Source organism: Tiliqua scincoides, chromosome 10 (assembly GCF_035046505.1).
Source record: "Tiliqua scincoides isolate rTilSci1 chromosome 10, rTilSci1.hap2, whole genome shotgun sequence".
NCBI classification, from domain to species: Eukaryota; Metazoa; Chordata; class Lepidosauria; order Squamata; family Scincidae; genus Tiliqua; species Tiliqua scincoides.
In genome coordinates, this window is record NC_089830.1 from 28,578,841 (window position 1) to 28,605,251 (window position 26,411).

General features: G+C 54.0%; 1 protein-coding gene across 2 annotated transcripts; it reads right to left on the minus strand.

Annotated features, from left to right (window-relative positions):
• Positions 1-3,784: 3,784 nt before the first annotated feature.
• On the minus strand, positions 3,785-25,976 carry PPP1R13L (protein phosphatase 1 regulatory subunit 13 like). Of its 2 annotated transcripts, none has more exons than XM_066638969.1 (13): positions 25,692-25,976; positions 13,936-14,045; positions 11,376-11,506; positions 10,275-10,791; positions 9,831-9,929; positions 9,601-9,698; positions 8,485-8,872; positions 7,423-7,985; positions 6,327-6,464; positions 6,070-6,203; positions 5,673-5,839; positions 5,015-5,214; positions 3,785-4,736 (listed from the first exon to the last, which is right to left on the minus strand). In XM_066638969.1, the coding sequence occupies exons 2-13, from the start codon at positions 14,021-14,023 to the stop codon at positions 4,698-4,700; spliced, it is 2,562 nt and encodes an 853-aa protein (XP_066495066.1). In that variant the 5' UTR covers positions 14,024-14,045; positions 25,692-25,976; the 3' UTR covers positions 3,785-4,697. The 2 variants fall into 2 exon arrangements, with proteins under 2 accessions (XP_066495066.1, XP_066495067.1); XM_066638970.1 differs by having other exon boundaries at positions 13,932-14,045.
• Between the last annotated feature and the right edge of the window lie 435 nt (positions 25,977-26,411).

The following is a 26,411-nucleotide window of genomic DNA, read 5'->3' on the forward strand; positions in this document are numbered from 1 at the left end:
GCACACTTTCCAGGGAGTAAGCCCCATTGAACGCAATAGCACTTACTTCTGAGTAGACATGCACAAGTTTGTGGTGTCCAAAGTTTTTAGCAGGAGGGCCACCTCATCTCTCTGACGCTGTGCGGGGGGGGGGGGGGGAATCAATTTACATTTAAAATTTGAATACATTTACATGAGTTTACATAAATTAATATACTAGAGGTGGAACTTATATGAATGGATGAATGAAGGTCTTGCAATAGCTCAAGGCCTATAAAAGGCCTTGCACAAAGCAAGGCTGGCCTTTCCTTTGCTCCGCTGCAGCATCACAGACGTGAAACAGCAAGCAGTGGAGGAAGCCCTCATCCCACAGCTCACTCAAGAGGCCAAACAGTTGCCCTCACACTGAGAGCAGTTGCGTCGGGCCAGTGTGGGCTCCAACAAATCCCCAGAGGGTCAGGGTTTGGCAGGAGCAGCGTTTGGGAACCCCTGCTCTAGATCCTTTGTGGGAATTGTTTGCACAGTTGATCAACGAGCAAAATTATTGAGATACATTGTACCTTTTTACTTGTGATACACTCTACATTTATTATGCAGCTTTGTAAGCTGCCTTGAGCATTTGCTTCAACTTGGGAAAGGCGGGATATTGTTGGCAACCTTCAGTCTCGAAAGACTCTGGTATCGCGCTCTGAAAGGTGGTTCTGGAACAGCGTCTAGTGTGACTGAAAAGGCCGATTCGGGAGTGACAATCCCTCACAAGGCGGGATATAAATTTTTCAAATAAATAAAATGGGTCACTGGCACCCAGGCTCATCAGCTGTGCCACACACTCTCTCATCATTCCCAAGTTAGGCATTCAGAACTGCAATTCCATGTACTCTTACCTGAGAATAAGCCCTACTGAATATGCTGGGAATTACTTCTTTGCAAACATGTGCATAAGATCAGGTTGTAAATTTTGGGCTCTCTCTCCGAGCTCGTCTGCCTCTTATTTCAGCTTGTTCCTGCTCCTGGCTGTAGTAAAAGCCACTACATGATTTGGTGGCAGTGGAAGAGAGAGAATTGGTTGAAGACATTCCAAAATCCATCACTCCCAGACTCTGTTTGCTGCACGCAGAAAGAGATGTGAAGGTGGTGCAAACATGGAAGAGATGCGAACCTGAAACAGTGTTGATTGAAGAAGCCCCTCCTGCCTGAGGTGGTGCTCAGAGCCCTGATGCAGTGGTGACCCAGCTGCTACCTCCCTGGATTCAGAAAGGAAGAGGGCAATGGAGGGCCAGAGTACCTGGCAGCCTGTCATCACCCAGCCAGCAGATGGAACTAGCTCATTATGCTTTTCTGCTCCATTCCCCACTTCCTTTTTGAATTCAGGGGGTGGGAGGAAGCTCCATGGAGGCGAGTTCCTCCTGCACCTGAGGCGACCACCTCACTTGGCCTCATGGATGGGCTGGCCCTGCCTCCCACTGGATGCTGACTAGTTTTCTGGGAAGTATGCTGGCCTGAGCCTGCCCACCGCAGGTTACTTCCAAAGGGTGCGACAAGGGCACAGGTCTTGCTCAAACCAGGGGCAAACCGTGATGAGGTGGGGGGGCTTCCCTACGGCTGCTCCTAAGCAGGTTGTTTTGACTATTTTGACTGTCTGTCACTGTTTTCTTGCAGCCTTGCATTTGTTTTCAAATATTTGCAGTTTGTTTTGAGTACGTTTTAAGGAGAAATAAATAAATTTCCTCTGACAGTTGCTCAGGTGGAATATCAAGTGGAAATGTTTGCTACCATCAGAGTATTCTAGTGACCACAACTCACTTGAAGACATTTTAGCTCAGTGACACTTGAGTGTCCTCATTGAAACTCTTGGTGGTGACACTGACAAGTTCCTTGAGTAAATCCATAGGTGTGGTCCTAGCAAGATTTCACAAAGGTTTTCCATCTAGTTGCTCTCAAAAACATGATCCGGATCAGCAGCAATCCAGACTTAGAACAACTGTGTGTTGCTTCCTCTTATCTGGTTTGTTCATCAGAAGACAAAGCACCCAAGGCACCTTTTCTCTTCAAGGCTCTGGGCTGGTTCAATTCAAGAGCACAAATGTTGCATCAAGTATGGGGAATTTATTATTATTATTATTATTATTATTATTAACAGTATTTATATACTGCTTTTCAATGGAAAGTTCACAAAGCGGCTTACAGAGTAAATCAAAGAAACAACTAATGGCTGAACTTGTGAATCTGTTTGAAAACGGTGAATTTGTTGCACCATATCAAGTAATCAAAAGTGTGCAGGGCTGATTAAGGCCACTCAGAAGTAGCAGGAAATGCATTCTGCAGGTGCTCAGCGGGGCTCAGTACTTTTCAGAACTGAACACAGGCCCCTAAACTAGTTAATCCTGATTTTGGAAGGGAAAATGAATGAAACCTTGGAAGGTAGGAGGAAGACCGCAAGGGATTGTTCCCATGACAAGGTGAGGAGCTTCCTGCAGAGACCAGCATCACTGCCCGTTTCACTTCTGTTTATGTTTGGATTCCATGCAAGGAGAGCAAAAAGGTCATGCCTGTTGGCCTCTTCTGTTTGCTTTAAATCGATCAGCAGCATTTCCATCTAGGTGGCATGTGAGACAAATGAGGCATATGCTAAAGTTATTACTTCACCTTAGCTCTGCCTTCAGGGCTAGGGGTACACCTGAGGCTTTAGCTTTGAAGTGATGTCTTTGGCCAGCCCTCCCCCAAGATCTTCAGCAGGCACCGTCTGTCCCCCATGCACCTCTCTGTTCTCCCCTCCACCCCTTGCCTTGCTTCTCTTGCCTCTCTGCACTGGGCGCAGCTGCCACTGCAGGTCCTTCAGCCCAGCTAGCAGTTGGCTGTCCACCTGCATCTGTGAAGCAAGCACCTCTACTGAGGTTCAGCAGCCCTGCTGCATTTATCCTCACCAATGGCAGGGCTCCCAAAATTACAGCCACTCTCCTCCCCCTCCCCCTCCCCCATAACATCTGCACCCTTTGAGTCGCAGCTCCACCGTTGTCATTCAATCCATTAATGAAAATAAACCATGCCGTGCAGTTCAGCTTTTAATATTTATTTCTACAGTTTCCCAGTCAGCATTCCAAAATAGCCTCAGAAGCTTTTGTCTGAACCCCCAGCACTTCCTCCCCCTCCCCCAGAGGAATCAGTTTGAGTTGGGGGGAAGCCCAGTGGGGAGGAGCTGCCGGGAGGATCCAAAATGCTGGCTTTGTATCTATAGGAAAACTATGCAAAAATCCCTTTAATCTGCTAAAAAACGCCACCAAGCCCCATTTCCACCTGGGGACCTGCTAGACTAGAAAGAGTCACTGCCACGGCCCACTGGTCCTGCAGGCGCTGGCCAGCCTGGTGGGAGCCAACAGTCCCCTGTCCCCCCCCGCATCAGTCTCAGTGTGAGCAAGGGCCTTTGGGAGCACATGGTTGGCACTGAAAACACCTGCTCTGCCCCGGGAGCAGTGGACCTAGCAGGGGCGGGGGAGGCCTTTAAAACTGGAGAGGACATAGCAATGCTCTTCCAACTGAAGTGCCCTGGGAGCCTCTGGGAGATGGCAGGTGGAGAAGCAGTGTGCCCCGCTGGCGCTGTACGCAAGCTCACTCTGGGCTATGTGCTATTTCTGAGCCATTGTTGGTGCATCCAAAGAGCTCACAAGGCGGGACTCCAAGAGGATGAACGGAAGCTGCCAGAGGAGGCTGCCTGTCCTCTCCTGGATGGAAAGTGCAAAAGACGGCAGAAGAGTTCTGCGAGGAGAGGACAGGCAGCCTCCTCTGGCAGCTTCCGTTCATCCTCTTGGAGTCCCGCCTTGTGAGCTCTTTGGATGCACCAACAAGGCACTTGGGAGCAGGGAGACGCCTCGACTGGTCCTTGCAAACAGGAAAACAACTTCCTCTCACTGCTGACCCCCAGCCCAGATCTCTGGTTGCTGCAGGAACAGTGAGGCTAGACTCAGAGAGGGAGCTGGGGCCTAACCCTTGCAACAGAGAAGCGAGGGGGCCACTGCTGCCTGTCCCCAGTTGCACCCTTGCATTTGAGCAGACGCTGTCCCCAGCGCAGTCCAAGTTCTTGCACCAGGTCCCAGAGAGGACAGACCATGAGGCAGGCTACAGTCCAGAGGCACTTTGTGGACATGTGCAGAGCAGCATGGAGGCTCAAGGCACCTAACTGGTGGAGAAAGCAGGCCAGAGTAGACCCTGCCCCACACTGTACCCTGAGGGCCAACCTCTAGGGCATGAAGGCCGCAGAGCGAGGAGACCCCAGGGTAAAAGGCAAGGGCTGGGCAGGGGGAACTCTGCTGCCAAGGCCCGCGTAGCCCTAGAGTAGACAACTCCATTGCTGGAGGAGCTGTTCTTTGAGGTGACCTCCCCTTCCAAGTGTTGAGGGGGCTCCTATGGGAGGGGGGAGGGCAGAGAACGATGAGAGGCAGCGCAGTAACTGGGTTGCATCCTGTTCTCCCAGCAATACCCTCATTTATGCTCCTCCACTCCCAGCAGGGTATGTGACAGCCAGGAAGCCATCTACCTGGCAGCTGAGAGCAGGGAAAGGCTGGCCGGCTGTCTGCCCCCTTGTGCACAGCAAGGCCCCTGCCCTGCCCCGCCCAAGCCAGGCAGGGAGGAAATGCAGCCACCGCCTTCTCCAGTTTCCTGCCTGGACATGTTCCTCAGGCTCCTTCTGGAATGGAAGCGGCTGAGCGTCCGCCCTCGAAACTTCACGCCTTTCTCTGCTGGGGCCTCACCCTGGGGAACAGCTGCAAGGAGAAGATTAAGAACAGGTTGAGCTTCTCCTCAACACACAGCAAAGATTCCCACAAAGAGTCTGCTCTGCTGGAGGAAGCAACCCTGCAAAGGCGCCCAGCAGAGATTGCTCAGGACTTGCCCAACAGTGCTCCAACAGTGTGGCCACAGGGCAGGGGGCTCCCTTGCTCTGCCTCCAAGCCTTGTGGTGCACTCTCTTCCAGGGCTCTGCCCCTGCATCTCCACGACCTGCACTGCATCAGGTTTGGGGCTCCCTGGACCACACACTCACCCCAAAGTAGTTCTTGGGCACGTAGCCCTCTTGCCCGTAGAGAGAGGCCCACCACCAGTCAGTCTCCTCCTGGCTCTCGTGGCGTAGCACCGTCACAGGTTCGCCCTCGCGGAATGACAATTCATCGCTGAACTCGGCACTGTAGTCCCAGAGAGCATACACCACGCCGTTGTTCATCAGCCCCATGTTCTGCTCCACCTCTGCAAGGAAGGCGGGGAGGGAGAAGCCCCAGAGGGTCTGCTTACACAGCTGGTCATTAAAGCTTACGGAACCCACTGCCACAAGAGGCAACAATCCAGCACTGTGCAGTGGCCCCTGTGTCCGGTTAAAAGCAGGGAGAACCAGCCCCCCCCTCTCTCTCAGCCTAACTGATCTGATGGAGATGCTGCGAGGGTCAGCTTGCATTCACTTTGCAACACACTTTGTTAGCATGATGCCTTTTTTGCAACTGCTGCGCTAGGTGTGGGCAGCTTGTTTAATTTTGTATTCTGGTAAACTTTTGTTCTTCTGTGTAGGAGTCCTTAAAAGGCAACTTACTCTACAGAGAGGCGGCAGGGAAAATGGTTCAAAAAGAAAACAGCTGCAGCTTTTCCTCCCAGCCCTGAGACCAACACCCTCCGTGCAGCACTGCTTTGTTCCCCAGCCCCCTCCCCCTCACCTGCAAGGTAGCTGAAGCACTCATTGTAGCCCTCACGGTAGGGGTCACACTTCTCAATGGCCAAGCTCCCATCGCTGAAGGTGGTGGCAAAGATGGCCGCTCCGTGCTTGATGAGGGCCATGCAGATGGCAGTGTCGTTGCAAGAAGCAGCGCAGTGCAGGGGAGTCCTGGGGGAGCCATGGGGTTAGAGGATCCAGGTTGGCTCAGGGCAAGGTGGTCCAAACCTCTGCTCAGCCACAGTCTTGCCAGGAGGGTTGGGGCCAGCCAGCCCCCCCTCAGTCTAGCCTGCTAGGCAGACCCGGACAGGGATGAGCTCCCCCCTCCACCACGCCCACAGGGGCTATGCCTAGGTCGGGGAAGAAGCCCACCAGGGTACCTTACCCCCTCTGGCACTCACCAGCCATGGCTGTCCGGGGAGTTGACGTTGGCCCCGATGTTAATGAGGAAGTCCACAATGTTGTAGTTAGCCCCGCAGATGGCATTGTGGAGGGCGGTGATCCCCTCATCATTGGGCTGGCTTGGGTCATTCAGCTGGCAGGGAGGAGACGCACAGTCAGCATCTCAAGGGGGCCACCCCCCCTCAGTTTTAAGGAGGCCGATTTTGCCTGGGGCAGGGAGCTCAGACCGTTCGTCCACCCAGCTCAAGGTGCTCACCTCCTTCACAGCCTCCTTCACCACATCCAACTCGCCTGTCAGGGCCGCGTCCAGGAGCAGGACCAAGGGGTTGAGGCGGGCCCTCTGCTTCAGTCGCTTGCGCGGTGAAGAGACTTTGCGCAGCACCGAGCGCTTCTCCTGCGGACACAGGACAGGCAAGGGTGAGTCCCTGAAAGATATGCCCTTCCCTCAACCAGACCCCAGAACTCCTCTCAAAGCCAGAGCAAAATGCAGGGACGTGTTATAAAGACAAGCATGCCCCTGAGCATGTACAGTGTGCTCCATCAACCACAAGCAATGCTTGCAGATCTAGTGCAAGGGTTCCAGTTTACAGGTTCTTGCCTTCTGGCAAGCTCCAGCCACGGCATCCATTCTTGCAGAAAGTAAGCACTGCCAACACATGATCAGAGAGGAAGTGTTCCTCTGAGCACGTGCAAAGTGCCACCCCCCCCCTCCCTACTGAGAAATCACAACATCCCAGCACAACCAGGATTTGAGGAGCCAGGCCGGGGCTTTCAGGCAGGTTTGGCTCAGTGACTTTGCAGGAATGAGGGACTGGAGCTGGTGCCACACAGCAGGCCGGGCAGAATGTTTCTTAGGACCTCCTGATGGTTCAGAGGAGACCAAGGAAAGGGTTGGGACCCCAATTCTCCAACAGCCTTCTCCAGTCCCCAGAACAGCTGCTGAAACCACAGACATCTGGGGGAAAGCCAGGAGTGGATTTTTGTGTGAAAGGACCGTGAGCTCCACTCTGGTGCTAACAATCCATTCCAGAGGCAGGCTGGTCTTTGGCTCTGAGCAGCCCCTAAAAACTAAGGCATTTTTGGTAGCATCCGTCCGTTCGCCTTGGAGATGCTGCAGGACTGCTAGCTGCTCCTGTCCCGGAAGTTAAGGTGCAGGGGATACATCTGCCAGCCCCCCCCCCCGCACCATTCCACCCTTGGATTCTAGCCAAAGTATATCCAGCACGCCTGACCTCTGCTCACCCAGCTGAACAAAGCTCATATCAGTAACTGAGCTCGCCGACTCCCCGACATACGGGCAGAAAGTGCCCAGCTTCCACCAGACACAGCATGGGCAGAAACCCTAGACTTACTGGGCTGGGCAAAGGGGTGAGTGCTGCAGGACTCTCTGGAGGGGGTGGGAAGGGCGGTGCTGGTGTGGCACTCTGGGGGCTCTGGGGAGCCAAGGAGGGTGCAGCTGCCAAGGAAGGCACGGTGGTCGCTGGCATCTTCTGTTCGGCGGCCTCGCTGATGGCTGCCAGGTCTGGCTGGGCAGGGGCTTCCCCCACCGGCACGGCCTCCTCCTTGCGGGGGTGGTGATGGAAGAGGCGGCTGATTATCTGCTGGTACTGCTTCTTGTGGGTGGGGGGCAGAGCTGGGCTGGGGCTCTGCTCCATGGAGCCCCGCCGCTTCAGGGGCCGGGGCATCTCTGCCAGAACACGCGCCACCTCCTCAAACTCCGGCACTTTCTGGGCCTCAGGCGGGAGCACAGGCTGCAGCCGAGTGGGGCTCAGGGGCCGGGCGACCTCGTCCATGTCTGCAGGCTCACTGCCCGGCAGGAGGTTCTCTAGTTCTGGCTCCGCCTCACCCAGCAAGACGATCGGGACCACGCGCACAGGCTCCGTTGACACCCCAGCAGGCCTGGAGGCGCCATTTCCTGGAGGGAAAGGAAAACAGTGACAGGCTCACCAAAGGGCCTTCATCTGGGGAGGAAACAGGGGCCAGGGCAAGTCCTGCCTTTGGAGCTCAAAACTGGCCGCACTTAGGTGGAGAGCAAAATAACTCTGCACATGCTCAAAAACCGCCACCTTTTTTCACTATTTGGAAATGGGCAGGGGTTGCAGGGGAGGAGCCTTCCAGCAGGAAGGCACCTTGTAGCTGATGAAATGTAATGTAGCCCAGAAAATGGGCTGATGTAGCCCAGCTGATGTAAACGCAGGTCAGAGTTTATGTTTTTGAGATGCACTTGCTCTCATCCAACCCTGGGCTTCTGGAGGTGCATGTAAATACATGCTCACAATTGTTTGGTCCCATTTTTTTAGGAAGGTGTGGGGACGGAAGTGTTTTTGATGCAGAGCTTTGATTTGGGGAGCACAGCTCCTTGGCACAGCTTCATTTCTCCCCCCCCCCCCATCACCATGGTCAAGGGCACTCACCTTCGCTCCCTGGCAGGGTCATCCTAGGCTGGTGCCCAAGGGGTGACTGTGGCATTGGCTTTTGCAAGGTGCGAGGGAAGAGTGGGGGTCCAGCCAGCCCTTGAGAGAAGGGAAACTTGAGCCCGGAGGCACCCGACTCCCAAAAGGCATTTTGCAGCCGGAAGATCATGGAGAGAGGCAGCGGCTTGTGGCGCTTGGGGAGGATGCCCGGAGGGTTGGGGGGCGGCATGGGGATGCGGGAGATCGGCTGCCAGTTCCGGGGCAAGGTGCCTGCTGGGTTTGCAGGAAGGGACCGGCGGAAGGAGCTCTCCTGGCGCCGCTCACTGGCCAGCGGGGAGACCTTATAGTTCCTGGGCAGGGTGGCACTGTGCACCCCAAAGTGCTCCTCCTGCAGGAAAGGGAGAAAACCAGGCATCACATGTGCAGTTGTGCTTTCATGCACAAATGTTGTATATGGTAGACCCCCCCCCCACACACACACACACACAACCAGCTCAAGTCACTTTGGTGCGGAGCAGAAACCAGCCAGGCCGGCCAATTGCAAAGTTGCCTTTCATTTTTCCAGTTAAATCTAGGCAGGAAGCACCAGCACCTCTTTGGCTTGCTTGGCAGTTGGTTTCTCCACAGCATTGTGTTGTTTTCCTTTAAACTTAAGGGCCTCAAGTGAAGCGTAGAAACCACCAAATGGAGGTCTTTGGTTATTCGCAAGCATCCCAACAGAAGCCAGTTTCCAAGGAAGGACTGAAATCTGCTGCTTCCAACTTCTAAAGGGCCCTCAGTGTGCTGTCTTGATTCTGATTTTGTAACCAAGTAGTTCCGTTCTTGAACAAAAGCTTTTCTGAGATGTTTGCACAGCGTGTAATATTAAACACGGCACATTTGTTTTCTCAGGTTTTGTTGATTAAATGTAGGCAGCAGCAAACATGTGAAGTCAGATCCTGATCTGTTTAGGACATCAGGACATTTTCCGACATCACCGCAGCAGCCAATCCACTCGCTATCCGGCCCCCACCACATTTTCTCCCTGCCTTTCACTCAGCAGTTCTCACGGAGAACAGTTTGTGAGGAATTTCCCTCCTGCACATGGACACAATCTGCGCTGGGGCTGAAACTTACCTTGCCCTGCCCAACGCTGCCATCCAAACTCGATTCCCTCCAGGGAGCCAGAGGCAGGCCGGACGCATTCTGGCGAAGGCCCACGTGGCTGTCTCCACCTGCGGGGAGAAATGCTGACAGCTGAGATGGACACCCTGGTGGCACCTGACTGGCTTGCTTTGCCCACTGGAAGCTTCCATCACCTCCTTGGCCCTCCCTGCCCCACCCCGCTCCCAGCCGCCAGCACTCACGGTCATAGCCCACAGTGTGGGACGGCTTCTTCTCGTAAGACATGTCCAGGTCAGACTCATTCCATGCTTTCTGCACCCGTCTCCGGATCATCATGTCATCTGCAGAGGAGAGGGAAAGCCCCTGTTGTGTCCTTAAGGTCTGCACCCCTGAGGCCCTTCCCTGGGTCCTTCATCTTATTTCTTTGCAAGCTGCTGCTTTTGAAACCAGTTTTAAACATCAGATAACTTAAAACAAAATAAAGATAAAACTGTGAGCTCCTTGGGAGCAGGTTCTTATCCGTGTTGGGCAGGCAACTCTGTCAAGGACCATGTATGCTGACAACACAGCACAGATAACGAGGTTGCACAGCACCTTCGTGACAATTAATTCTCCCCCTGACTTTTCCCCAATTGCTCAAAATTCTCGAACTGGCCCCCCCACCCCCATGCCACTCTGGCCCTTACCTTGAGCCCGGAAGGGTGCAAAGGTGTTTGGCACCGAGGGGTACAAGCTGTGGCTCTCGTAAGGCGGCGGCAGAGGTGGCCGTGGAGACAACGCCCGCTCTGGGAAGAAGGCTTGAGGCACAGCACCCTCCATAGGTAGCCGTGGAGAGCCCCCCCAGCCCCCCTGCCCCCCATAGGCCTTGTACTCGTATTGGCGGTCAAAGGACCCCGCTGGCCGGAGGGAGCGCGGGGAGGAGGCATGGGCCGTGGGGCTGGGCAGCGACTCGTACGAGACGGGCAGCACCTTGGGCCTGGGGGACGGGGCCCGGTCCAGGTCTGACTGGAGGAAGAAGGATGGCCGTGGTGAGGTGGGGCGGCCCAGCAGAGGCTTGGGTGCAAGGAGCTGCGTGGGCGAGGAGCTGTATGTGGTGTCGTCAAAGGTGTAGGAGGAAGTGGAGTATGGGGAGGTAGAGACGGGGCTCAGTCTGGACGGCAACTCCTGGTGGTGCACAGAGCTTAGGCTGTGCCTGTCGCCCATCTGCCAAGAACAGAGAAGAGGCCAATGTGAGAAGTGCCTGGCCTTGGCTCCTGGTGGTGCAGCCACCTATGGGGGCCACTTTTGCAATGGGTAGCTCCCCTTGAACCGACCCAAAACTCTCCTGAGCCGCCTCCTGACCCCCTTCTCCCTCTGCTCTTCTCACTGCTGTTCCCCCCCTCACTTGCTCCTCTGCTTGCGACAGCCCATCCCTTGAGGGACAGAAGTGCATGGGAGAAAAGACGCCCCCCCCCCAGAGCAGGAACTTTCCTCTCGGCCTCTTCCCTGACTGTTTTAAAATTTTAAAAAGAAAAAAACAACATTTTATTACAGCCGCATTTCCTAGCAATCATGGCACACAAGCCACAACAGGCATGCACCTAATTCAGGAACGAGGCAGTCTCTGCCCTTGCCAGTTACAGCAGATCTCAGGTGCCGGGAAAGGCTCTCCCTGCCCAACCCCTGAGACCCCTCCTCACTGCTCAGAGGGGACATGACTGGGCTAAGGGGCTGAGTCAGGCCAGGGCAGCTTCCTCAACCAGCCCCAGAGGCCAACCACCATGCCTGTCTGTTTGCGGCCAGCGCACCTTGGGCTGGGGGGCAGTCTGCCCGGGGTTCTCCGTCCAGAGGGACTGCAGCTGCTTGGAGAGCTCATCCACCTTGGCGACTGCCGTGTCCAGCTCCATCTGCTTCATGTCGAAGTGCTTGGAAGCCAGAGCTGTAAGGAACAAGGCAGACTTTGGAAAACCTCCTTCTGTCTGAGCAAGACCTCTGCAAACGCTGTTTTTCTGGACCATCAGAGACAATCACTGCTTGAGAAGAGAACCCTCCTAACTACTTTCTCTGCTGCCCATCTGCCACCAGAGGGCGCTAGCCTATTTTCCAAAGTACTGCATCTCCCATTCAGCCACCAGGCTCCCCATCCCCAGGTGTTCCAGCAGGGGGGGCCCTAACCCCAAAGCTCTCTATGTGGGATGCCCCCAGGATAGGGCAGGGCAGCTTCCTCCCAAATCACAGGGCTCGGATCCTGCAGTTCCTCCTGCCCACTCAGTGAGACCCAGTGGCCCTGTGGCGTGGCTCAGCCCTCTCACCTCACCTCACATGCTTGCCATGGGGCCATTATGTAACCAGCCTCTCAGGAAGGCTCCAAGGGCTATTCAAGGCTCTGCCAAGCAAGCCACAGGAATGTCAAAACAAGTCCCAGACTGGCTCACCAGGACAATACTTTGGGACTGCCCACAGGTGGTGGGCAGGAAGAGGGAGCCCAGGTGGAAGGCCCTGCCCCTTCCACCTTCTCAGACTGAAATGAGAGAGTATTGTCTGATAAAGGTTAGAAAAGGTGGTTTATGCCAATAAAGGTGGAATGAATGAATCAGTTAGAAAAGGAGGAGAGAACCTGACCTGGTCTCCCTTTCATTCATCCCCTCCTGAGATAGCTCCACCCTGAGGCAGGCAGCTGGCACTCCAAGACACATCCAGGGAACTCCTCTGGGCACATCTCAGAGAATGAGCATTTGCAAGGGCAACAGTCACAAGTGCCTAGTGGTTTGTTTGGCCAGGGACCTCTTGGCGGGGTGTGCTTGCACGTGCCAGAAAGTGGCACTCTCCCCGCTCCCTTCCCAAAGGGGCTGTGGAGGTTGGAGGGGGGATTTCTCCATCCACACACACCCCCACTGCACTCCCCTTTCCCCAAAAGCCCTGATCAAGGAATCCAGGCGACGGCATTTTTCTTTGGATGTTTCATTTCTGCAAATATTTTGGCATGTGGCATATTTGGGTGCCCTTCGGGGAGAAAGGCAGAATACAAATCCAATCAATCAATCAATCAATCAATCAAATGTAAATATTGTTCTCCACTTTGCAAAATCATTTGAATTGAACCAAAGATTAGAAGTCTTCCTTGCATGTGACAGGAGAGTGGCAGGAGGAACAACTGGGGGGTGCACCACCTGCAATCAAGCAGCTCGCTAGCAAAATTAACTGAGCTCCTCCTTGCAGGCTGCTACATTTCCTCTGCAAAATCTGTTTCTCCATGAGGCGTCCGGGGGAGAATGTTAACCTGGAGCATGACTCAGAAATGGAAGGCAACTCCATACTGGGGGGAAAGAGGACCCCAATATCCTGTGCACTAAAGCCTGGAAGGGAGGTTGGTGACTAGACCCACAGAGGCTGGCGTTCTTCAGCCACCTTTCCTCTTTGGGAACTGGCTAATTTCGCAGGGTGAACAAAGCAAGACACTGACCTGGGGTTCGCTGGGCCTGTTCAGCATTCCTGTGGCTTGCATGCCTGAGCCCTTACTAGGTGGCTGAGCCTACCCAAGGCTGATGACACAATGGCCCCACGGCAAGGCTCAATGACAGTGCATGCGCTTGAAGCGCATTCATAAGCCTGTGGCCTTTCATGTCAGGAACTCTACTCCAAAGCTCAGATGATTCTTCATCCCCATTTGGAGAGAGAGGACCTGGCCCTCTTCTTTCTCTCTGAACACAGCCGCATGGTGCTTCCTGCCAAGCCTCAGGCACAAATGATTCCAGGAGCACCAATGAGGGCAGACTTGGCTGCTTCCTCCCTTCTTGGTTTCAGCACACTTCCTCATTTGCAATCCTCACTTTGCCCTCCCAACTGTCTTGTTAGGCAGAGAGAGGAGAAAAGGTCCAAGACTGCCCAGCAAGCAACAAGGCCAAGACCTCGACCCCTGTACTCACCCATGTTAAACACTCAAGTCCCTAGGTCACATCGGTGCCAAACTCCCAAGCCAGCCCATCGCACCTGGCTGTGCTAGCGGCAATGCCCAAGTTGGCCTCCCCATTTCGAGCTACGTTAAAAGCCAATACCCATCCACACTACCAATACCCTTCCACAGGACTGCGGGTGGGCCAGGAAATTGTTAGACAGGTGCTGGCACGAGACCGACTCAGGCACCGCTTCAACAAAGAAAGCACACAGAAGTCCTGCAGGGACACTTTTCTGGAGGGGTCCCCGAGCAGCTTGGCCCCAACCCCAGCGAGCCCCAGCAGTGGACAACAAAACATTCTCCTTCCAATAGCACCCACTCAGCCCTTGCCCCACCTACCCACTCCCTGGAGCCAGCCTCCACTCTCCCAGATGACCCCAAAGCCTGAAGAGAAGGGCTCCCCACTCACTCACAGTGGAAGCCTTGGTCCAGAAGTGCCTGGGCACTGGGAAGGTCTTTGCTTGCCATGTTCCCAGTAGGCAGTCTGGGGCCGGACTCCATCAGTGACCAGCACAAAGCAGACCTGGGGAGACAAGGAAGCACCTCCATGACTGGCAGCCGTGGGAGGCACTGTCCAAACCAGGCACTATGCCACTCCAACTCAGGGTGCCCTCCAAACTGCCTCCTGCCAGCCTTGCCCTCTTCCCAGGGCTGTCATGCGGCTGCTGAAAAGGCAGCTCTGCCACCTGCCTGCCTTATAAAGCCCATTGCCAGGGGGAGGGGCTGGGAAAGGGACGGCCTCTGACTCAGGTCTCCTCAGTAATTGGAGGTACCAGGTGGAAGGAAGCAGCACCCACAAGTGCCAGAGGACCCAGAAGCAGCAGCTGCCAATACAGAAGCAGCTACTTCTCAAAATGCGCAGGGGAGGGGGAGGAGCTATGGGCAGAACAGACAGGCACATCTCCTTCCTGTAACTAACTGCCAGGCTGAGCCATGAAACAAACAGTCCATCTCTGGCCCCTGCCCAGAAACGTCCAACGGTGCTCTCCCACACACTCATCAAGCACTCCCCCCCCCCGGCCAAAACTGGTCAGTGTTGTTTAAGAACATAAGAGCAGCCCCACTGGATCAGGCCACAGGCCCATCTACTCCAACTTCCTGTATCTCACAGCGGCCCACCAAATGCCCCAGGGAGCACACCAGATAACAAGAAGACCTGCAAGGCCTCCTGGGAATTGTAGTTTAGGAACATAAGAACAGCCCCGCTGGATCAGGCCACAGGCCCATCTACTCCAACTTCCTGTATCTCACAGCGGCCCACCAAATGCCCCAGGGAGCACACCTGATAACAAGAGACCTGCAAGGCCTCCTGGGAATTGTAGTTAAGGACATAAGAACAGCCCCACTGGAGCAGGCCATAGACCCATCTCCTCCAGCTTCCTGTATCTCACAGCGGCCCACCAAATGCCCCAGGGAGCACACCAGATAACAAGAGACCTCATCCTGGTGCCCTCCCTTGCATCCGACACAGCCCATTTCAAAATCAGGAGGCTGCACATACACATGCTTGTAACCCATGATGGTCTTTTCCTCCAGAAATTGGTCCAATTCCCTTTTAAAGGCATTTAGGCCAGATGCCATCACCACATCCTGTGGCAAGGAGTTCCACAGAAGCTGGAAAAGCCTGTTGACTGAGCACTTGCGGGACCTTGCTCTTGTAGCCAAGCGGGAACTCTTCTAAAGGAGGAAGTTGTGTTTCTAGCCCTCAGGATGCTAAGAAAACATTTTCTCTTCCTCCCCACAATCTTGGCCGGAGCAGAATTTTTCTGGGCCCACTATATATTTGCAATACAAGTGCTTCCCACCTTGGGCCTCATCCTATCCACTTTGCAAAACATTGACAAGGACAGTCTTCTCTCCAGCAACTCTACAAGTTCTTCACCAGATCTAGAGGAACCTCCATGTGGATAGATCCAGGGAAATAGGTTTGCACCCACACCACTCAGTACTGGTCACAATGGAGCTGGGCAGATCTTCCAGCCTCCCAATTCAGCCCAGCATAATGGTTTTTTCATTGGCATCTCTTTTGCATCTCTTTTTTAAAGGTGGCACAGGACCAGTTTTTCATATATTTGGCTTTGTGAATATTTTGGCTGAAAAGTCGTACTGCATATCAATACTCAGGTTGTAAAATACCAATTGTAAACTGGTGCAATGAATTCATGCTTTAAGAGTATATCCCTGTCCCCTCCCCAGAATGCCAAACAACCTTTCCCACCCCTTCCATATCTCCCCTTCCCTTGTGGTCTCCCACCCTCTCTAAGTGTAGACTGCAAGTTCCTCTGAGCTGTGATTTGATTTTAATTTAAGGTCAATCCTGCACAACTGTGTATGTGTGCGTTTCCAGGAATCTAAGAAAGGGTGTCCTCTGGCTTGCAGCAAGTGATCTCAAGCAAATGACATGCACCTCTCCCCAGTGACTAAAATGTTCCAAGCACAGCCCAAGTCACAACTAATTTTTAAGAAATTATTTTTTCCAAATTTGTTATTAGAAGAAGGAAAAATGTGAACAGTAGGTTTGACTTTTTTAAGTTTCACTGTCTTGCTTTGATAACTACAGATACTGCCTTTAAGGGAGGGCCAATTCAGATTACAGCACGCACTGGGAGTCCCACTGTGCTCAGTGGATCTTCCTCCCACAAGTCAGGGTGCAGAGGGTTGCTGTCTAACCTGGACGTCTGCCCCAAGGAATGCTCATGCACTGCAAGTACATAGTAGAAGACCTCTTTATAGATAATGAGCATTTTGAATTGTGCCTTAATCGTAGTTAATAAGTCACAATTTAATAAGTTAAATAATTTTAATAATTATTTACAATTTAATAAGTTAATAAGTCACAATTTGTTTTTTGAAACATTACAGAAGCTGTGAAATACGCAAGCATGCAGGTTTGATCAGTTAATTAACACAAAGCCAACTAGCTAATCGGCCTGAAGGTGGTTATGATGTTGCTGTATGTTTAGTCAAATCTGCATATGTTGGGCAAGGAAACGTGAGTGTTTGGGGTCCAAAAGATACTCCGATTTCCTCACAGACCAAGCGTTGCTCTCGCTCCCAGTCAAGATAGATCCACCAGCCTCATTTCCCCAATGAGGAAAATCCAAGCCTTTGTCCTCTTCCATAAAAGAACTAGGACAAGACAATTTGACAGGAACAGAAGATCCCAGGCCACGAGCCAAAGCCGGTTACGTAACGGCAGGGGGAACCAGTTCAAGCGGGCACAGAATGTGCCCAAACCCTTCCTCAGGTCTCCAAAATGGGTGCCCCGTTTCTTTTCTGCCACAATCAGATCTGGCAACGGGCACCCACTTTTGTTGGTGCATCTCCCAGCGCAGTCTGGAGATGACAGCACTTGACTTGGGGGTGCTGCCCAGATCTCAGGTAGCTGCTGCACTGTGGTGAGGGGAAGACAGTCTGCGCATGAGTAGGGGCATGCCTCTGATGACAATTTTCCAGGGCTGGGCCCTGGCCCTAAAAGATCCAAAACAAAGGCAAGGTTGAGCAGGGCTGAGCCCCACCTCTCCTTCAGCTCCAGAGACATCGCTGGGGGCACAAATGTCCCCCTTTCCTGAGGAACTAATTTTCTCTTCTGGTTTTGAGAAGAACATAGGGGCGGGAAGGAGGGATGTTTAACTGAAGCTGCTTCCTTCCAGAAGGGGTGAGGACAGGGCAGCCTAGGCCTGTTACCTGCCTCGGACCAGGGACTCTGGAGGACCACCTTCTCCCTTAAGAACCTGCCCATCTTAAGGTCTTCTGGGGTGGGGGCTCTCAGGGTGCTCCCACCTTCAGAGCTGGCCAACCGCCTGCACTACCAAGTGATTCATCCAGTCCATTCTCTCTGGGCTCTTAGGAGGCAAATCAAACAGCAAATAAAAAGCTGATCAGGTCATTTCATTAAGCCATTGCTGCCCAACGTTGCATTGTGCAACAGGGGCCAAACGTGTACACCTGTGGGCCAGGCAAAAATGGGATAAGCAGAGCAGCTAAACAAGAACCCCCCTTCCCCCACCCAGGCCAGACCTGTGCCAAGACAGGAGAACGTATGGTTTGCTGTTCAGCAACCAAATCAGAGTATAATAATTCAAAATAAGAGCACTGAAATACATGGAATGACAATGCCCCCATTGAAACAGAAGAGGGACGAGTCAAACCAAGATCCCCCAGGAAAGCAGACAAATGAGCACAAATCACGCAAAACGAGCCTGGAAAAAGGAATGTCTGCTGAAAAGAGGCACCTGTCGGGAGGATAAATACACCTTTTTTAAAACCAGATTTTTTTCCCCCCATGCCAGAGTCAACAGAAACTTTGCACAGAAGTCCCCTCAAATGGTAGACAGGCCATAAAGGGCAAGGAAGCTTCCTTCCGTAAATAGAAGTCTTGCCCTTGCCCTAATGAGGAGAATAAAAAGGAACATAAACTGTGGCAAAAGAAATGTAAGAAGGTGATACGGGAGGCCAAGCGAGACTATGAGGAACAAACGGCCAGCAGCATTAAGGGGAATAAAAAAAGCTTCTTCAAATATGTTAGAAGCAGGAAACCCGCCAGAGAAGCGGTTGGCCCTCTGGATGGTGAGGGAGGGAAAGGGGAGATAAAAGGAGACTTGGAAATGGCAGAGAAAGTAAATGAGTTCTTTGCATCTGTCTTCACGGCAGAAGACCTCGGGCAGATACTGCTGCCCGAACGGCCCCTCCTGACTGAGGAGTTAAGTCAGATAGAGGTTAAAAGAGAAGATGTTTCAGACCTCATTGATAAAGATCAATATGGCATCAATGGCATCCACCCAAGAGTTATTAAGGAATTGAAGAATGAAGTTGCTGAACTCTTGACTAAAATATGCAACTTGTCCCTCAAAACAGCCACGGTGCCAGAAGATTGGAGGATAGCAAATGTCACGCTGATCTTTAAAAAGTGAAAGAGGGGGGACCCAGGAAACTATAGGCCGGTCAGCCTAACATCTATACTGGGTAAGATGGTGGAATGCCTCATCAAAGATAGGATCTCAAAACACATAGACGAACAGGCCTTGCTGAGGGAGAATCAGCATGGCTTCTGTAAGGGTAAGTCTTGCCTCGCAAACCGTATAGAATTCTTTGAAAAGGTCAGCAGGCATGTGGATGCGGGAGAACCCGTGGACATTATATATCTGGACTTTCAGAAGGTGTTCGACACGGTCCGTCACCAAAGGCTACTGAAAAAACTCCACAGTCAGGGAATTAGAGGGCAGGTCTTCTCGTGGATTGAGAACTGGTTGGAGGCCAGGAAGCGAAGAGTGGGTGTCAATGGGCAATTTTCACAATGGAGAGAAGTGAAAAAGTGGTGTGCTCCAAGGATCTGTCCTGGAACCGGTGCTTTTCAACCTCTTCATAAATGACCTGGAGTCAGGGGTGAGCAGTGAGGTGGCTAAGTTTGCAGACGACACCAAACTTTCCCGAGTGGTGAAGACCAGAAGTGATTGTGAGGAGCTCCAGAAGGATCTCTCCAGACTGGCAGAATGGGCTGCAAAATGGCAGATGCGCTTCAATGTCAGTAAGTGTAAAGTCATGCACATTGGGGCAAAAAATCAAAACTTTAGATATAGGCTGATGGGTTCTGAGCTGTCTGTGACAGATCAGGAGAGAGATCTTGGGGTGGGGGTGGACAGGTCGCTAAAAGTGTCGACCCAATATATGGCAGCAGTGAAAAAGGCCAATTCTATGCTTGGAGTCATTCGGAAGGGTATTGAGAACAAAACGGCTAGTATTATAATGCCGTTGTACAAATCTATGTAAGGCCACACCTGGAGTATTGTGTCCAGATCTGGTCGCCGCATCTCAAAAAAGACATAGTGGAAATGGAAAAGGTGCAAAAGAGAGCGACTAAGATGATTACTGGGCTGGGCACCTTCCTTATGAGGAAAGGCTACGGCGTTTGGGCCTCTTCAGCCTAGAAAAGAGACGCCTGAGGGGGGACATGATTGAGACATACAAAATTATGCAGGGGATGGACAGAGTGGATAGAGAGATGCTCTTTACACTCTCCCATAACAACAAAACCAGGGGACATCCGCTAAAATTGAGTGTGGGGAGAGTTAGGACAGACAAAAGAAAATATTTCTTTACTCAGCGTGTGGTCGGTCTGTGGAACTCCTTGCCGCAGGATGTGGTGATGGCGTCTAGCCTGGATGCCTTTAAAAGGGGATTGGACACGTTTCTTGAGGAAAAATCCATTAGGGGTTACAAGCCATGAAGTGTATGTGCAACCTCCTGATTTTAGAAATGGGCTCTGTCAGAATGCCAGATGCAAGGGAGGGCACCAGGATGCAGGTCTCTTGTTATCAGGTGTGTTCCTGGGGCATTTGGTGGGCCTCTGTGAGATACGGGAAGCTGGTCTAGATGGGCCTATGGCCTGATCCAGTGGGGCTGTTCTTATGTTCTTAACTACAATTCCCAGGAAGCCTTGCAGGTCTCTTGTTATCAGGTGTGCTCCCTGGGGCATTTGGTGGGCCGCTGTGAGATACAGGAAGCTGGACTAGATGGGCCTATGGCCTGCTCCAGTGGGGCTGTTCTTATGTTCTTAACTACAATTCCCAGGAAGCCTTGCAGGTCTCTTGTTATCAGGTGTGCTCCCTGGGGCATTTGGTGGGCCGCTGTGAGATACAGGAAGTTGGACTAGATGGGCCTATGGCCTGCTCCAGTGGGGCTGTTCTTATGTTCTTAACTACAATTCCCAGGAAGCCTTGCAGGTCTCTTGTTATCAGGTGTGCTCCCTGGGGCATTTGGTGGGCCGCTGTGAGATACAGGAAGCTGGACTAGATGGGCCTATGGCCTGATGCAGTGGGGCTGTTCTTATGTTCCAGTTATTTGTGAGAGGCTCAAGGGAGAGAGTGGAGGTTCTGGCGCCCTCTATGGGTGGTGGAGGACATGGTCCATGGTTGCTCCTGCAATGCCAAAACTTATTGCAAAAGGAACTTGCCAGAAAAAACCACCATGGCAAACAAGGCTCTGCGGCAATGATGCTGTGCCAGCCCTTCCCTGGCCCATCCAGAGGGAAAACCTGTTTTTCCCTGAACAAGCCCACACTTGATTCCATAGAACCAAGCCAGCCAGCACTGAGATCGCGTCACCAAAGACAACTGGATTGCCAGAAGAGGGAGGCTGAGTCCCAGAATTGCACCGACAAGGAGTCAGCCTCAGAAGACAATAGAATTACAGACAAAAAAGGTCTGTCCAGGCTCTGTCCACCTCCATCCACAACACGTCGAGGTTGAAATCTCTCCTAATTCAGCTGAGCTGAGGGATCAAACCAAAATTATAAATTGGTTGAACTCCGGAGAATGAATTATTGTCCTGTTCTTCCTCCAAAAAAATTCAGTACATGGTTTCCCCTTTTATTCTCATAACAGTCCCATGAGGTAGGTTAGGATGAGTGCAACTGGGAGCCTGGTTGAACAGAGATTTGAACACATCCTAGTTAAGCACTATAACCACTAGACCACACTGGCCCCATAGAGGGTTAAGATCTCTGGAGAATGACTCAACTCCCACGGTCCCTCCACACAGCCTTAGTTTCCCAGCCCCCTGGCCATCCACAACAGGTGACAGGGTTTAAACTAAGGCAGGGAGTACCAATTCTTCATCCCCAAACCCATTTTAAGAACCTAGGCCAGGGTGTGAAATATATGAATACTGAAGAAGAAAAGTACCTCTGAGGATATGCAAGTTCTCCATTCACCAATCAGCCAATTCCCACAGAGACAAGATTAAAGAGAGAGGTTTCCCGGCACCTCTCTCTTTGGGAAGCTGAGTTCTGCTGAGGAGTGCAAAGATGCCCGGTCTCCAGCAGCTCAGCTTGCCATTCTGGAATGATGCTTCCCTCCCTGCCCTCTGCAACAAGGTCCCTCCGATCACCCAGGTGTGCCCTCTGGGTCTCCACACACTGTAGTAAGTCTACAACCAGCAGCCCCAAGAAGCTCAGAAAACCAACCCCACCCAGGTCCTCCACCTAGAAGCCACCTGATTGCACTCTTCTGGCTGACAAAGAGGGCACAGCCTGGGCAACTGGGCAAGGAGCACCTTCTCCCTTACAAAGCTGCCTAAACTTTAAAGCAGGCTTCTCTTCTTAGAGATACAATCAGCCAGTTCCTGAGACAGGGCCATTTCTGGTAGTGGCACCAAAATGCTGGAACACCTTCCCAGACTCCGCTTCTTCCTGCACACAGCTGTTGGTTCACAGCCCACCTATTCAAACCAGACTCCTCTTGCCCAGTAATCTGCTGCTTAGAAGGTCGTATTAGTCTAGTGTTGCTGCAGCTTTGGGTCAGGGAGGATTTTGTTTTGCTCCTTGATTGCTTATTCAGTTGCATTTTGTAAGACACTTTGGGCAGAAAGTCTCATCAAAGAGTGGGGTGCTTGGATTCAGGAGCCCTGCTCTGGGTACGAACAGGACAGCAGCACAGCCAGTTCTCTCTGCACAAGCTCGTGGCCCACGTTTACTGAGCCAGAAACTAGCACCAGCAGTATCACTCAAGGGGGAAGGAGGCTGTCCACAGATCCAGCTCCACAAGCCAGGCATGGGGTGAACCACTAGGCAGGAGTCTTCAGGGCAGAGAACCTTAGATTGCTGGTTTGGAGTCAGTCAGTATAGACAGGGGGAACTCACTCCAACCCCAAATGCCCTGCTGCACCACAGCAATGGACACACTCTTGTTGCCACATAACCCCACTGGAAACCAGGTTGGGATTAATCCTAGATTAACCCTTTACTGAAGGCAGTTCTGGGCACTACAACTGAGGTAAGGAAGAGCCCCAAATATTAGTGGGGAGCAAAAAAAGACCCCTTTCTGAGCTTGACTGAAGATCCAGGACAGGAATCCCAGGACGACCTCTAGGAACCGAAGGGGGAGGACAACACATCCAGACAGAACCAAACTGGTGTCTACTTGTGTACAAACTGGTGCATCCAATCCATGCAGAATTTGCATGTGGGTTGCTCCACTACAATATCCCTGCTGGTTCGGACCAAAGTGGGTCTGACCAGCCTAGCATCTTGCTTCCCAGCTGTGGCTGGTCAGATGCCCCTGAGAAGCCTCCCCGGCAGGTGTTCAGAGGTAGACTGCCACTGAACAGGAAGGTTCCACTCAGCTATCCTGCCTAAGAGCCAGTGAGAGGCCTCTGCTCCTCAAGTTTTGGGGCAGCAAACACCAGAGCAGCCTGACCATGATCCACAGCCATCTGTGAGAATGCAGAGGGCCCACGAGGCCTGTGCAGCCCTCTGACTGGCTTCCCTCTAGAAACAAGGCCGAAGCCGCCTGATTCCTGGGGAAAGCATTCAGCACAAGCTGGCGACCTGCTGCAGCATCAAACTGGGAGCCTGGGAAGTGAGAGCAAGAACCACAGCAAGAGGCACACAGAAAGCCAGGGGACAGCGTGCAAAGCAGGGCGACAATCACCGGGTGACAAATTCCCAGAGATGAGGTCCAGCAAGATGACAGTGGCTGAACGGAGATGGGACCTCCATGGACCCCTGAATGTCCGCTGCTGGGGCTCAAGGGCAGGGGGTGGCCATCCTCTCCATGCCTCACCTGCAAGCTTCCTGGAGGCACCTGGTGGGTTTTCCCTGGACACAAGGCACTGGACTAGACAGACTGTTGTCCTTGCCTATGGGGACTCTTTGCTAAATTAGCAAGATGCTGGTTCAAAGAGAGGCCATTCTGGACCAGTGTTTGCACTGGGGGGGGGGAATGATGACAACAGTCGCTCCTCTCTATTCCTGAGCTTTCCACCCTGTTCCAGTTTCAGGCCTCCCAAGGGAAACTGGACTGCCCAGCACTTGTGCAGGGCTGGAGTTGCCACAGGCCCAGTATGAACATCAGGGTTGGACCCAGCTGTAGACTGGCGGGCACAAAACCACACTCTGACTGGAGTCGTGCTCTGGCTTCTAGAGGCTGAGGGCTGGGAGGAGGGGTGGCCGCGAGGTTATCAGCAGAGGGTGGGGAGCTGGGGGGAGGAATGCCATTTTTGGAACCAGCAAGGCCTGGAATGCAGGGGCTTATCTGGCACCCTCCAGACACCAGCCCTCTGAGCAGAGCGTTCCTTAAGAGAAAGAGGCTCAAACTGCCTGGGGCTCCAACTGACTGGAATGCCTCTCTCCTACATCCGGCATATTTGGGAGATGACTGGGGCAAGAAGACAATACTTTGCGCATCCTCGGAGGCACACTCGTCCCCAGCTTGCTGGGGCCGTGCATGTAGCTGGAAGACAGGTGCTGAGAGCAACCTCTGCAGGTCCTGGGTCAAAGCAAGTCCCCCTCACGAAGTGGAAGCCCAAGAGAGGGCAGATTGGCTGGGGGCCTGGCTGGATGCCGGCAGCCAGTTTGGCACAGCAGTTTGAAGGCAAGGCTGGGGAGGCCTCTGCAAACCCTGCTTAGTGGTAAAGAGCACTGGGTGATCTTGGGCCAGTCCATAAGAGCATAAGAACAGCCCCACTGGATCAGGCCATAGGTCCATCTAGTCCAGCTTCCTGTATCTCACAGCGGCCCACCAAATGCCCCAAGGAGAGCACCAGATAACAAGAGACCTGCATCCTGGTGCCCTCCATCGCCCTCTCCCCCCTAACCCCTAACCCTCTCCCCCCCTCACCTGGGTCGCTGTGACATTAAAACAGGGAGGGGACGGGAGGACTTTGGGGGAAACACAACCCATTCAATTAACACAAACTCCCAGGAAAAAGGATGGAAGTGAAGTGTGACTGATGCAGCTTCTTCCCTGCCCCACCCCACAGATGCTCCCCCCCCCAGGCTGAGCTGCTGATCCTGGTCTCCCTCTTCGCACTGCCAGTATTTTTCCAGAGTCCAGTTTGCGATCAGGAGCTCCCAGGCAGCTCAGGGCTCAGTCACAGGACTGTTCCCAGGAAACAGAGGCAGACAAGCCCATAATCTGTTTTTTCCTCCTCCTGTCAAGAAGGCCTCTCTCATTAGCACCAGAAAGCTGGCCTCGCACTGGCTCACTGAGTCACACAAGACCAGATTCTCTGCCCACGCCCCACATCTGCCTGCACATGTGTGCCCCAATAATCCAACAATCACCTAGTTGTTTAAAGCATTCATTGGGCGGCTCCATGCAGTGACGAAGCTAGAGGGGGTGCAAAGCACTCAGTTTTGCAGAGAGCCTCACTGCAGTATGCAAGGGGCCCCACCCCTCCCCTTTGGAGCCCTTCCAGTCGTGGGAGCAAAATGGAGGTGTATGCCTGGCTCTGAGGGGGAGGGCGTGCACCCTGCAGTGAGGCTCCCTGCAAAACTGAGTGCTTTGCACCCCCTCTAGCTACACCACTGGCTACATGCCAGCAAGGGCAGCAAGGCACCGGACCAGTGAAACTTTGTGATGCTGCCCCGCTCTGCCTGGCTGGCTGCCCTTACTGAGCCTCAGAGCGAGACATCTGGAGCGTCCTCAGAACGTGCTCAGCTGTTCTACATGAAACAAAAGAAGGTGGCATTTATTCCGGTGGTCTCTAAGGTCCTGGGCGTGGGTGCCCCCCCTTAGTGGCGCTGCGGGGCAGGGACCGGCCGAGCGCAGTCACTGCACCCTCTGCCGGCAGGGGCGGTCTTTGCACAGCCCACCGGGGGCTTCCCCCTCCCGCAGACAGCAGGGCTCGCGGCTCCGGCGCTGGCTCGCTCTTCCTAGCCCCCGCCCGGACCTTCTCTACGCCCCCCCCCCGCCCAGGAGCCGTCGAGGGGCAGGCCGGGCTCGCCAGCCTCTGCGGGAATGGCGGGAGCAAGTCCCGACGCGACTCCGCCGCCCAGGCAGAGCCCCTCGGGGGAAGAGGCGAGGCAGGCGGCGCCGGCACCGCTCCGGCAGGGCGAGCGAGCGACGCTTCTGCCCCTTCTCGAAGACGAGGCGCCGGGAGAGGGGGCCCGGGCGGGGGCGCCTCCAGGGGAGGACCGACCCCTCCAATGGGGGGGTCACGGCACAAGCCACCCCCCAAACCCCCGAAGAACAGCCGGGTTGCTCCGGCCACGCACTTCCCCGCAGCCCCCTCTTTCCCACGGCGAGCCGGGGGGCGGCGAGGGGTCGGGGGGCTGGTTCTCACGGCGCCTCCTTCCCCCGCCAAGGCCGGACGGGCGGAGCAGCGCCCTCGCCTGCGCCCACGCCCCGGGACGGAAGCCCCCCAAGCCTTGCCCGGCCCCGCTCCTGACCTGCGGGGGCTTCAGCCCCGTCTGCCGCTGGACGCCGCCGTCGGGGATCCTCATGGGCAGCGCGCCCTCGGCCGAGGCCAGCCCGCCAGCCCGCCGCGCACCTCTGCTTCTCCTGCCCGGGGACAGGTTCCTCCCCACCCCCTTTCGCAACTCCACAGGTAGGGCAGCGCCGGAGCGGCATGCTGGGAGGTGTAGTCCTGCCCCCCCCGGCCCGAACCGGATTCGGTCGGTCTGTTCACACCGCCTCCTCGCAGGAGGAGTTCGATGGGGGCTGGGAACCACTGAGGAGGGTCTCGAGCATGTGGGGAGGCAGGTGAGGCAGAGCCTCCCCGCCGGAGTCCTGCGAAAAGCACGCGTGGGTGGAGTGCTTGCCCACCTCCCACGGCGGGGAGGCTCTGCCTCACCTGCCTCTCCACCCACCGCGCGTCCCTGTTTAAGCGCTCCTCGCAACACTCTGCAGCAGCCGTAGGACTAGCCCGCTTTCCGTCTGGTGCTCGTTGTGTGACGGTGCAGGGAGTTCAAACGCCCTGGGAAGCCTCCTTTTCAATCAGAAGCTCCTTTGTTCCCAGGCGGCATGCAGGAGCACTCTGTCCATGTTCAGAGGCATTGCCCTCCCTCCAGATGTTAGAAGTGAGAGGAGGTGGGGGCGCGAGCGAATGGACGCTCCCCAGCAGAGCGGCACTGTCTCCTAGACAGGTGATTCGGCGGGGGGGGGGGCGT

What these genes read in the sequence shown, in the direction of transcription:
- PPP1R13L (XM_066638969.1), bottom strand. Translation starts at nt 14,023, where the DNA reads ATGGAGTCCGGCCCCAGACTGCCTACTGGGAACATGGCAAGCAAAGAC. An exon ending in GCAGCGTTGGGCAGGGCAAG is followed by an intron (nt 8,873 to 9,600) that starts GTAAGTTTCAGC and finishes CCTTTCCTGCAG; the next exon opens with GAGGAGCACTTTGGGGTGCA. An exon ending in GTGCTTCAGCTACCTTGCAG is followed by an intron (nt 5,215 to 5,672) that starts GTGAGGGGGAGG and finishes CCTTCCTTGCAG; the next exon opens with AGGTGGAGCAGAACATGGGG.